The 13,442-nt window shown below is 39.7% G+C and overlaps 1 protein-coding gene and 1 pseudogene across 1 annotated transcript; both read left to right on the top strand.

The window, feature by feature from the left end:
* The first annotated feature begins 3,974 nt into the window (after positions 1-3,974).
* On the top strand, positions 3,975-4,681 carry LOC113896407 (annotated as a pseudogene).
* Positions 4,682-11,460: 6,779 nt separating this feature from the next.
* Positions 11,461-12,408, top strand: LOC113896406 (olfactory receptor 7A10-like). The gene has a single exon (XM_027548604.1). It carries the CDS (start codon positions 11,461-11,463, stop codon positions 12,406-12,408), a length of 948 nt encoding a protein of 315 aa, XP_027404405.1.
* The last annotated feature ends 1,034 nt before the right edge of the window (positions 12,409-13,442 follow it).

Raw genomic sequence — 13,442 nt, 5'->3', positions numbered from 1 at the left:
GCCAAAGAAGTAGACATTTCTTCAGAGAAGATATACAGATGGCTAACAAATACATGAAAAGATGCTCAACATCACTCATTATCAGAGAAATGCAAATCAAAACCACTATGAGGTACCATTTCACGCCAGTTAGAATGGCTGCGATCCAAAAGTCTACAAGTAATAAATGCTGGAGAGGGTGTGGAGAAAAGGGAACCCTCTTACACTGTTGGTGGGAATGCAAACTAGTACAGCCACTATGGAGAACAGTGTGGAGTTTCCTTAAAAAAATGGAAAAAGAACTGCCTTATGATCCAGCAATCCCACTGCTGGGCATACACACTGAGGAAACCAGAACTGAAAGAGACACATGTACCCCAATGTTCATAGCAGAGCACTGTTTATAATAGCCAGGACGTGGAAGCAACCTAGATGTCCATCAGCAGATGAATGGATGAGAAAGCTATGGTACATATACATGATGGAGTATTACTCAGCCATTAAAAAGAATACATTTGAATCAGTTAATGAGGTGGATGAAACTGGAGCCTATTATACAGAGTGAAGTAAGCCAGAAAGAAAAACACCAATACAGTACACTAACACATATATATGGAATTCAGAAAGATGGTAACAATAACCCTGTATACGAGACAGCAAAAGAGACACTGATGTATAGAAGAGTCTTTTGGACTCTGTGGGAGAGGGAGAGGGTGAAATGATTTTGGAGAATGGCATTGAAACATGTATAATATCATATATGAAATGAGTTGCCAGTCCAGGTTCGATGCACGAACTTAGGGCTTTGGAAGCAAGAGAATTAAGAGGAAGGAGCAACAAAAACATGAATTTTCCTAACTTATAATGCAGTGTCTTAGGAACAGAGAGTCAGCAGGGGAAAAAAATCCATTCTGTCCAGAAAAGTGTCCCCATAGGAAATCATGTAGTTATAGATTGGAGTAACTGGAGGAACCACGCCTAATGAGCTGACACAGGAAGCTGTAAAAATCTCCTCTGCTGCAGTCGCTCAGCCTCTGCCATGTTTGCTGCGGAGGACCTGGTTCTTGCTTTTGAAGTTCTGCATCTGTCTGGAAACCAATGCTTAATTTAGTCACTTCTGTTTTCATATTTGGGGACAAAATTTCTGTCTGCATCAGTAATCATTTAGGGAGGAGTTTTGACTTCTACAGGGAAAGCTTTCTTTCTTAATCTGCAGGCAGGCGATTCTGATAGTTCCACAGATGCTGCAGGAGAGCATCAGAGAGGATGGAAGCCAAGAGTGTGTACTTGAAGTCAGGAGGCCAGATCACTGTGGTTTTTTCTGTTTCTCCTAATGTTATTGTACTTATTTATTGTCTAAAAATAAAGTGAACATTTCACTCAAAAATGCAATATTGTAAAGTAATTAGCCTCTAATTAAAATAAATAAATTTAATTTAAAAAAAAGAAAGAAAATGCAAGTGTCAATGTTGACAATTAAATGGTAACAGTGGAAGCTCAGAAGGAATGATGGTGGTGGTTTAATCTCTAAGTTGCTCCAACTCTTGTGACCCTATGGACTGTAGCCCACCCAGCTTCTCTGTCCATAGAATTTCCCAGGCAAGAATGCTGGAGTGGGTTGCCATTTCCCTCTCCAGGGGATCTTCTCTACACAGTGATCAAACCTATGTCTCCTGCATTTACAGGCAGATTATTTTCTGGCTACCAGGGAAATCCTGTTAGATGGAACAGGAGGGATAAAATGCTGCCAGTAAAAGTACAAAATAAGTATACGGATTTTTTTTTTTTTTTTTTTTTTAATGAACAGGACGAAACAAATAGAGAAAGTCCTTAAGGAAAAGAAGTCTTCTACTGCTTCATATGCTTCACATACAACATATCCAATTTCTGTTGTATTTTGACTATTTCTGATATTGAATTAGTAGTTTATATTCCAATTGCTTATTTTCCTATTAGGATATGCAAACTGTAAGATGTTCCATGTCATATCATTTTTTATGTCCTTGGATAAAAGATATTTTTTTATTATTTTTCCAGACATCAAGGAGATGTCACTGGAGTTGGAATATTGATGAAGCAAGGATATCTCATTATTGCATTGTCTCAGGGGTCATTTTAGTATATTGGATATTATTTTCCCTTAATGTTCATAAGCCCATTTCATTTCTCTCTGTTTCTCTCACTCTCATCCTTTTAACTATTCTCTAAATTCCAAGCAGAAATTGGCTAAACCAAAAATGAACCCCACATTTATTGTTCCATGAGAAGTTTATAAACTGGAATTTCATGGAAATATTATATATCCTTTTGGAGAATAATAATTTGACCTGATCAGCTGAGCTGTATCCACTCACAGTGTAAAGAGTGTGAATCTGTCTGACCAAACATGGTAGTGACACAATCGAGAAGAACATGGTATATTTGTGTGTGTGTGTGTGTGTGTATGTGTGTGTGTGTGCACTTGTGCCTTGAAAGGGAGAACAGTTCTTAAAGCAGAGGCACCTGGACTCATATGCTAAATGACATATATACACAGGTCAGAATTCAGTCAACAGATGGAACTAAGAATGCAATCTGATATAATTCACAGTATGGTTTTATAGCTAAATTGATAATGTTCAAGGAAGCACATGGAAGGAGGGATTCTCTGTGGACTGAAGGTTCACCTGTAGAAGGGAAGCCACCTTGTTCCTCAGCATCCCTGACACCATCTCTAATCACTCCCCCTCCTGCTTATCCCTCTGCCCCACTGGCTTCCTTGTTTGCACTTGAACATGTGGAACAAGCAGCTTCCTCAGGTTCTTAGCAGTGTCAGGTCCCTCTTCCAGGCACAAAATTCTGACATCACACTAGCTCCTTGTCTCTCTTTCATTAGGAATCTGTTCAAACATCACCTAGTTTGCTGGACTTTCCTAAACTCTCAGGACAAAACAACACCTCCTATCACTCTCCTTTATATCTGGTTTTATTATCTTCTTAGACTATGTCACTTTCTGACATATTCTATGATATTTTATTTGAATATCCTCATTCCCTATCCTTGGATTGAGAGAGATTTACTTTTCAGCACTTTGTATTTCTTTCCTCCATGTGCTTGGATCATGATTAGCACTAAATATTTCTCAAATAAATGAAGGAATTCACATTAAAACTCTAGAATATATTACCTCTTAGCAAATGTGATGCGAATGGGACAAAAATTCCTAGTCAGAAATGAAATGAAATACACCCTCAAAGGGGTTTCTTGACTCAGCGTTTAAAATCTGCCTTCAATGCAGCAACCATTTAAGAGACATGGGTTCAATCCCAGGTTTGGAAAGAACCCCTGGAGGAGAGCAAGGCAACCCACTCCAGAACTCTTTCTTGGGAAATCCCATGGACAGTGGAGGCTGGCGTGCTATGGTCCTTCTTCCCTTTGCTCAGTCGTGTCCAACTCTTTGTGACCCCATGGACAGTAGCCTACCAGGGTCCGCCTTCCATGGGATTTTCCAGGCAAGAATATTAGAGTGGGCTGCAATTTCCTTCTCCAGGGGATCTTCCCAACCCAGGGATTGAACCCGGGTCTCCTGCATTGCAGACAGACACTTTACTCTCTGAGCCATATGGTCCGTGGGGTCACACAAAGTTGGATAAGATTGAAGCTGCTAAACATACACACATATGCTCAAAGAGAACTTATCTGAAAATAAAATATTACAGCAACTTCTTGAGGGCTAAATAGAAATTGCAGTATTTCAGCTACGTGAATTATACCACTAGGAGTGAAAATTGTCATTATTTCCTTTTTCCGGGTAGTCGACTACACCCCATAGAACCAAGTAACAATACACAGATTTCAGGATTTCTTCTTTTGGGAATGTCAAAGGAAGCCAAATACAGCCTCTCATATTTGGGCTTTTCCTCTCCATATACCTGGTCAATGTGCTTGGAAACCTAATCATCATCTTGACTGTCAGCTCAAACTCCCACACCCACACCCCCATGACTTCCTCTCCAACCTGTCCTTTGTAGACATCTGTTTCACCTCCACCACCATCCCAAAGATGCTCTGGAAGATCCAGACACAAAGAAAAGGTATCACCTATGAAGGCTGCATCACCCAGATGTATTTTCGTGTACTGTTTGCAGGATTAGATGACATTCTCCTGAGTGTGATGGCCTATGATCAGTATGTGGCCATCTGCCACCCCCTGCACTATATGGTCATCATGAGCCTCCAGCTCTGTGGACTGCTGGTTCTGATATCCTGTATGTTGATTGCCTTGTATTCCTTGATACACATCTTAATGGTGTTTGATTGTCCTTCTGTACAGTTGTGCAAATCCCCCACTTTTTCTGTGAACTCAGTCAGGTGGTACAACTTGCTAGTTCTGACAACTTTCTTAATAACATACTGATGTATTTTGCAGCTGTCCTTATGGGTGTTGGTCCTTTAGCTGGTATCCTTTACTCTTACTCTAAGATAGTTTCCTGCATATGTAAAATCATATCAGCTCAAGGGAAATATAAAGCATTTTCTACCTGTGTGTCCCATCTCTTGGTTGTCTCCCTATTTTATTTTACAGCCTTAGGAGTTTGCCATAGCTCTGGTGCTACCCACATCTCACATTCAAGTACAATTGCCTCTGTAATGTAGACTGTGGTCACATCCCTGCTGAACCACAGTCCAAGGAACAAAGATATAAAAGGTGCTCTGAAGTGATTCTACTTTATGCCAAGTTTAAAAGACCAAATACCCTAGTCCCCTGGATTGTGTAACTCAAAGCCTCAGAACCAGAAATTGTGATTCTTTGATCATTGTGGAATAAAATTTGCTCCTCGTATGTATTTTCTGGAATTTCCATTTTTCCTTTCATCTTTGGATTCAGCATATTTATACAATTTTGGCACTTTCTTTATTAAGCTTTATTCTCAGTGTTTATACACAGGAAATTTTTATTTTTTTCCTACTCCACAATTTACATACCTTTGAAGAAAAAATGATTTGACATTTCATTTCTTTGATGGGGTATCATAGATTTATGAAAAGTTTGTAAGAATCATGTTTTTTTATTAGAACATTTAGTTTGCTGACACTAATAGAGATTGTCCATAGGTATTGCTGATTACCAGTGTGTTCTTTGTTTCTTGCTTGTAGTTCTTATTTTTTCCTTCTGTGTGTTTCTTTAGGTTTGATGTTTTATTTAGTGGTATGCTTTGAGCAAGCTCCGGGAGATGTTGAAGGACAGGGAAGCCTAGTGTGCTGCAGTCTATGAGGTAGCAACAAGTCAGACACGACTGAGCAATTAGACAGCAAAGTAATAATGCTTGTGTTCCTTTCTCTCTAGTTTTTGTGTATCTAGTGTAGTTTTTTTTTTTTTTAATGTATGTTAAACAATGGGTTTTTATATGATGACTTATAGCTGTATTCTTTTTTTAGAAGCAAAATTTATTTTATTTTGTAGAGATATTTTTTCAAAGACAGCCTAATGTTCAGAAAAAAAAAAAAGGCTTTGTATCTGCAATGCTATCAAAGCAAGATAATTACATTTTTGTGTGTATTTTCTTTTTAAAACAGGCTGTCTTTTAAGTTCCTGCACTTTCAAATAGTCACTACATTTTCACTTTCTGAGCTACATTTGTGTTTGTTGTCATATTTAACACCTCACTATTTATCCCTTTAATTCTTATTGTAGCTTACTAGAAATTCTTTTTGTCTGTTAAATTTTCATTCTAGCTTAAGTGATTTGATTCTCAGCCTTTCTACATATTTGCCTTTACTAGTGGGATTTTGCTTTTTGTATAGTTTCTTCCCACTTGTTATGCTTTTTTCTTTCCTTCTTAGAGAAGATTCTACATCATTCCTTGTTGAGTAAGCTTAGAATTGATAGATTGTTACAGTTTTTGCTTGTCTGAAAAGCTCCTTATCTCTCCTTCTATTCTAAATGATAGTCTTGCTGGGTAGTATGCCCTAGTTTGCAGGTTTTTCCTACTCATCATTTTAAATATATAAGATTTCTCCCATCTGACATGTAATGTTTCTACAAAAAAAAAAAAAGAAGAAGAAATCATTTGATAGACTTATAGGGCACCTTTGTATATAATGCTTCTTTTCTTTTGCTTCCTTTAGAAACCCATATCTTTACTATTGCAGTTTTCATGGATGGATCTTGGTGTGGTTCTTGTTGCTATCATTTTGGGGGGACACGTTTATCTTCTGGTGACTGATTCTGGTTTTTTATTCATCTTTGAGAAGGTTTTCAGCCATAATTTTTTCAAATACCTTTTGACTATCTCTCCTTCTGTCTTTTCCTTCCTGGACACTCCAGTTATGCCAGTGTTGGTGTTCTTAATGTAGTCAAACATCCCTCAAAATATTCTCATTTTTAATTTTTTTTTCTTTTCTGACTGAGTCATTTCCATTATTCTATATTTCAGTTAGCCTATGCATTCTTCTGTATTACCTGGTATACTATTAATTACTTCTAGTAGTTGGTCATTTCCTTTATTGTAGTGTTCAGTTCTAACTAGTTTTTATTTATAGTTCCCTGTTGAAATGATCACTGTTTCATCAGTCCTTTTTTCAGAGAATTAAATATTTTATGGTCTTCCACTTATTAACAAAATGCACAGGGTGAATACTGGAAATAAAACTTCTTTTGGAAGTTTCCTTGAATCATTTTACCTTGAGAAAATGGAGTTTTATATCATCTTTACTAATGCATTGATTCCAAATCTGGTAAACTATTCCTTTCTCTTTCATTAGCTGTTTTTTAGGCGTTTTTAGGGCTTGAATCAGGTATGAGATATGGCTTCATCTTTGATTTGTGGCCAATACTGGCCTAATCAGAGGGAGGCAGCTCCCAAGTTGCTAGATCAGAAGCTCTGAGGGTCAAGTCTGAGCTGACTGTGTTCCCCCTAAGAGTGTGCTTCCCCACTCCCACACCAGCTGGTTGACCCAGAGGGGAGCAGTACTGGAGCAAGAAGTGTTAGCGTAAGGCACTCTACATGTTGGTGGGGTGGGGCATGGACCTGTTGGCCTGGGAAGAGCTTGAGATGCAGACTGCCTCTGATGCACTGTCTCTCTAAGTGCCACCAACAGCTGGCCCTCCCCTGCTGAGAAGCATCTTTGGGTCTGAAGCTCTTTTGTCACTACAGTAGGGCTGCTGTTCTAATTATGGTATGGGGTGCAAATCCAGGGAGTAGGGACTTGCATGAACTTCTGGTATGGATAGGGATGTGGGCTGTGGCACACGGCTGTAGTCAGTGATTGGGGTTGCTTCTGATGTGATGCCCATGTAAGCGCTAGTAATAGGGCCGTGGCCCTGCTTAGACATTGCTTCATGCCTGAGCCTCTGCTGTGATTCACTGCCAGGTTCCCAAGCATCCACTCATCTCAGGTTGTGGCACACCCACACACCCACACCCACACACTATATATATATATATATATACACACACACACACACACTACATATGTATACAAGATATGGCTTGATCTACATAGTGGATCTGACTGCAATGCAGAACATGTGAGTTTGACCTCTGCATTGGGAAGATCCCAAGGGAATGGAAAGGCAACCTGCTCCAGTATTCTTGATTGGCAAATCCTACGGACAGAGGAAGCCTGGCAGGCTACAGTCCATGGGGTCACAAAGACTCAGATATGACTGCGCAAAGTACACACACACACACACACACACACACATACATATAGTACGTTAAGATAGTTCATGGTATATATCAACATATAAATATCTCTCTTATCAGTACAAACATTTAGTAGTGAGGAATTAAAGGATAACTCTTAACTTCTGATATAACAGGGAAATTTATAATTGACTTGGAGAAACTACCATGCATCCAAGGAATATATTGACCAAGGTTTTATTCTAAAGTAGCAAAGTCATCCCACTTTTTGAAGAGGATAATAGTAATGTTTGGAGATTTCAGTGGTTCTGTCCCTGCCCCAAATCAAAGCCATAAAGACCCGAGGGACCTAGTCAAGACAAATCCTGAATGCTACAGTTTAAAGAAATTTTTTTAAATTTAAATTTACTTATTTTAATTGGAGGCTAATTACTTTACAATATTGTATTGGTTTTGCCATACATAAACATGAATCTGCCACGGGTGTACACATGTTCCCTATCCTGAACCCCTCTCCCACCTCCCTCCCCACACCATCCCTCTGGGTCATTCCACGGCTCCAGCCCCGAGCATCCTGTATCATGCATCGAACTTGGACTGGCTATTCATTTCACATATGATATTATACATATGTCAATGCCATTCTCCCACCTCATCCCACCCTAACCCTCTCCCACAGAGTCCAAAAGACTGTTCTATACATCTGTGTCTCTTGCTGTCTCGCATACAGGGTTATCATTACCATCTTTCTAAATTCCATATATATGCTTTATTATACTATATTGGTGTTTTTCTTTCTGGCTTATTTCACTCTGTATAATGGGCTCCAGTTTCATCCACTTCATTAGAACTAACTCAAATGTATTCTTTTTAATGGCTGAGTAATACTCCATTGTGTATATGTACCACAGCTTTCCTATCCATTCATCTGCTGATGGACATCTAGGTTTCTTCCTTGTCCTGGCTATTATAAACAGTGCTGCAATGAACATTGGGGTACACGTGTCTCTTTCAATTCTGGTTTCCTCAGTGTGTATGCCCACTGAGTGATGAGTGATGTTGAGCATTTTTTCATGTGTTTGTTAGCCATCTGTATGTCTTCTTTGGAGAAATGTCAGCTTAGTTTTTTTGGCCCATTTTTTAATTGGGTTGTTTATTTTTCTGAAATTGAGCTGCACGTGTTGCTTGTGTATTTTTGAGATTAATTCTCTGCCAGTTGCTTCATTTGCTATTATTTTTGTACTCAGGGATGTGATGACATGCTGAGAACCTTAGGGATTTAGAAGCAAGAGAATTAAGAGGAAGAAGCAATAAAAAATAAATTCGCCTAACTTTTAATGCAGTGTCTTAGGAACAGAGAATTAGCAGGGGGAAAAACTCCATTCTGTCCAGAAAAGTGTCCTCATGAGAAATCATGTATTGAGAGGTTGGAGTAACCAGAGGAAACATGCATAATGAACTGACACAGGAAGCTGTAAATATCTCCTCTGCTGCAGTCGCTCAGCCTCTGCCATTTTAGTTGGAGGGGACCTGGTTCTTGCTTCTGAAGTTTTGCATCTGTCTGGCAACCAATGCTTGATTTTATCACTTTCTGTTTTCTTATTTGAGGACAAAATTTCTGTCTGCATCAGTAATCATTTAGGGAGGAATTTTGACCTCTACAGGGAAAGCCTTCTCTCTCAATCTGCAGGCAGGTGAGTCTGAGAATGCCACAGACCCTGCAGGAGAGTGTCAGTCATGATGCAAGCTCGGATTGTGGACTTGAGGTCATCTAAGGACCAGTCTTGCATAGCCCAGAGGCCAAAGTCATTGTGGTTGTTTTCTGCTTTTCCTAATATTAATGTACTTATTTATGGTCTAAAAATAGAGTGAACATTGCACTTGAAAATGCAAGTGTCAGTCTTGACAATTAAATGGTAATAGTAGAAACTCAGAAGGAATGATGTTAGTGGTTTAGTCTCTAAATTGCTCCAACTCTTGTGTCCCCATGGGCTGTAACCCACCCGGCTCCTCTGTCCATGGGATTTCCCAGGCAAGAATTGTGGAGTGAGTTGTCATTTCCTTCTCCAGGGGATCATCTGGACCCAGGGATTGAACCTATGTGTCCTGCATTGGCAAGAAGATTCTTTACTTTCTGACCCACCAAGAAAAATTTTTTTTCAATTTTTATTTATTTATTTTTAAATATATATATATATTTTTAAATTGGAGGCTAATTACTTTACAATATTGTATTGGTTTTGCCATACATCAACATGAATCTGCCACAGGTGTACAGGTGTTCCCCATCCTGAACCCCCCTCCCACCTCCCTCGCCATACCATGCCTCTGGGGTTTTCCCTTTAGAAGAAATAGGAGGCATAAAATGCTTCCAGTAAAAGTAGAAAATAAGTACAAGGGTCTTATTTATGAACACGAGGAAACAAATAGGGGAAGTCCTTAAGAAAAAGAAATCTTCTCCTGCTTTATATGCTTCATATAAAACATATCCAACTTCTGTTGTATTTGTATTTGTTGTATTTGTATCCAACTTCTGATATTGAATTGGTAGCTTATATTCCATTTTTTTTCTTTTCTTCTTGGGATATTCAAACTGTAAGATGTTCCATGTCATACATATATTATTTTTTATGTTCTTGGACAAAATATATTTTTCTTTATTATGTTTCCAGACATCAAGGAGATGTCACTGGAGTTGGAATGTTGGATCAAGGAACCCTTGTTTATCGCATTGTCTCAGGGGTCATTGAGTATATTGGATATTATTTTCCCTTAATGTCTGCAACCCACTCCAGTACTCTTGCCTGGCAAATCCCATGGACGGAGGAGCCTGGTAGGCTGCAGTCCATGGGGTTGCTAGGAGTCGGACACGACTGAGTGACTTCACTTTCACTTTTCACTTTCATGCATTGGAGAAGGAAATGGCAACCCACTCCAATGTTCTTGCCTGGAGAATCCCAGGGGCGGAGGAGCCTGGTGGGATGCTGTTTATGGGGTCGCACAGAGTCAGACACGACTGAAGCAACTTAGCAGCAGTAGCAGCTCAGGTCCTTAGGGGTGTCAGGTCCCTCTTCCAGGCACACAATTCTGACATCACACTAGCTCCTTGTCTCTCTTTCATTAAGAATCTGTTCAAACATCACCTAGTTTGCTGGACTTTCCTAAACACTGAGAAAAAATAACACCTCCTACCACTTTCTCTTATACCTGGCTTTGTTCATCATAGCATCTATCATATTCTTACATATTCTATCATATTTTATTAGCATAACCTCATTCACCATCCTTGGATTGCCAGAGGTTTGCTTTTCAGCATTTTCTACTTCTTGTCTCCATATTCTTGTAACACGGTTAACACTAAATATGTATTTCTCAAAAGAATGAAGGAATACCACATTACAACTCTAGAATATATGACCTCTTAGCAAATGTGATGAGAATGGGACAAAAATTCCAAGTCAGAAATGAAATATAGCTTCAAGGGACTTTTGCAGTGACTCAGTGGTTTAGAATCTGCCTGCAATACAGTACCCATTCATGAGATGCAGGATCAATCCCTGTGTTGGAAATAACCGCTGGAGGAGGGTAAGGCAAGCCACACCAGAATTCTTTCTTGGGAAATCCCAAAGACAGTGGAGGCTGGTATGCTATGGTCCCTGGGGTCGCACAGAGTCGGACACAACTGAAGGGGCTCAACATGCACACATACTCTAAAAGAGAACTTATCTGCAATTAAAATATTAACATCAACTTCTTGAGGGCTAAATAGAAATTGCAGTATTTCAGTTATGTGAATTAGTATGAGTGAAAATTGTCATTATCTTCCTTTTTCCTGGTAGTCACCTCCACCCCATGGAACCAAGTAACAATACACAAATTTCACGATTTCTTCTTCTGGGAATTTCAAAGGAAGCAGAAATACAGTCCCTCATATTTGGGCTTTTTCTCTCCATGTACCTGATCACTGTCTTTGGAAACCTGCTCATCATCTTGGCTGTCAGCTTGGACTCCCACCTCCACACCCCCATGTACTTCTTCCTCTCCAACCTGTCTTTTGTAGACATCTGTTTCACCTCCACCACCATCCCAAAGATGTTGTGGAACATCCGGACACAGAGCCAAGTTATCACCTATGAAGGCTGTATCACGCAGATGTATTTTTACATTCTCTTTGCAGAATTAGATGACATTCTCTTGACAGTGATGGCCTATGATCGGTATGTGGCCATCTGCCACCCCCTACACTACGTGGTCATCATGAACCTCCGGCTCTGTGGATTGTTGGTTCTGATATCCTGGGTGCTGATTGCCTTGTATTCCTTGCTACACAGCTTAATGGTGCTGGGATTGTCCTTCTGCCCAGAAACGCAAATCTCTCACTTTTTCTGTGAACTCAGTCAGGTGGTACAACTTGCTAGTTCTGACAACTTTCTTAATAACATAGTGATGTATTTTGCAGCTGTCCTGATGGGTGTTGGTCCTTTTGCTGGTATCCTTTACTCTTACTCTAAAATAGTTTCCTGCATATGTAAAATCACATCAGCTCAGGGGAAATATAAAGCATTTTCTACCTGTGTGTCGCACCTCTTTGTTGTATCCTTATTTTATTTTACAGCCTTAGGAGTTTACCTTAGCTCTGCTGCTACCCACACCTCACATTCAAGTACAGTTGCCTCGGTGATGTACACTGTGGTCACACCCCTGCTGAACCCCTTCATCTACAGTCTGAGGAACAAAGATATAAAAGGTGTTCTGAAGCGATTCTACTTTATGCCAAGTTTAAAAGACCAAATACCCTAGTCCACTGGATTGCATAACTCAAAGCCTCAGAACCAGAAATTGTGATTCTTTGATCATTATGGAATAAAATTTTCTATTTGTTTCCTGGGATTTCCATTTTTCTTTTCATCTTTGGATTAAGCATCTTCATGCAATTTTAGGAACTCTCCTTATTAAGTTTTTTCCTTAGTCTTATGCATTCAGTTCAGTCAGTGCAGTTTAGTTGCTCAGTCATGTCTAATGCTGCGACCCCATGAATTGCAGCACGTCAGGCCTCCATGTCCATCACCAACTCCCGGAGTTCACACAAACTCACATCCATCGATTTGGTGATGCCATCCAGCAATCTCATTCTCTGTCGTCCCCTTCTCCTTCTGCTCCCAATCCCTCCCAGCATCAGAGTCTTTTCCAATGAGTCAAGTCTTCGCATGAAATAGCCAAAGTACTGGAATTTCAGCTTTAGCATCATTCCTTCCAAAGAAATCCCAGGGCTGATCTCCTTCAGAATGGACTGGATGGATCTCCTTGAAGTCCAAGGGACTCTTAAGAATCTTCTCCAACACCACAGTTGAAAACATCAATTCTTCGGTGCTCAGCTGTCTTCACAGTCCAAATCTCACATTCATATATGAATACTGGAAAAACCATAGCCTTGACTAGACAGGTCTTTGTTGGCAAAGTAATGTCTCTGCTTTTGAATATGCTATCTAGGTTGGTCATAACTTTCCTTCCAAGGAGTAAGTGTCTTTTAATTTCATGGCTGCAATCACCATCTGCAGTTATTTTGAAGCCTAAAAAATAAAGTCTGTCAGTGTTTCCACTGTTTCCCCATCTATCTGCTATGAAGTGATGGGACCAGATGTCATGATCTTAGTTTGCTGAATGTTGAGCTTTTAAGCCAACTCTTTCAGTCTCCTCTTTCACTTTCATCAAGACGCTTTTTAGTTCCTCTTTATTTTCTCCCAGAAGGGTGGTGTCATCTGCATATCTGAGGTTATTGATATTTCTCCTGGCAATCTTGATTCCACTTGTGGTTCTTCCAGCCAAGCATTTCT

Source organism: Bos indicus x Bos taurus, chromosome 7 (assembly GCF_003369695.1).
Source record: "Bos indicus x Bos taurus breed Angus x Brahman F1 hybrid chromosome 7, Bos_hybrid_MaternalHap_v2.0, whole genome shotgun sequence".
In the NCBI taxonomy this organism is placed as follows: domain Eukaryota; kingdom Metazoa; phylum Chordata; class Mammalia; order Artiodactyla; family Bovidae; genus Bos; species Bos indicus x Bos taurus.
The sequence above is the reverse complement of the archived record's forward strand: the minus strand, read 5'-3'. Positions and strand labels throughout refer to the sequence as shown.

Bases quoted from the DNA above. Each gene is read 5' to 3' on its own strand.
- LOC113896406 (XM_027548604.1), top strand. From the start codon at position 11,461: ATGGAACCAAGTAACAATACACAAATTTCACGATTTCTTCTTCTGGGA.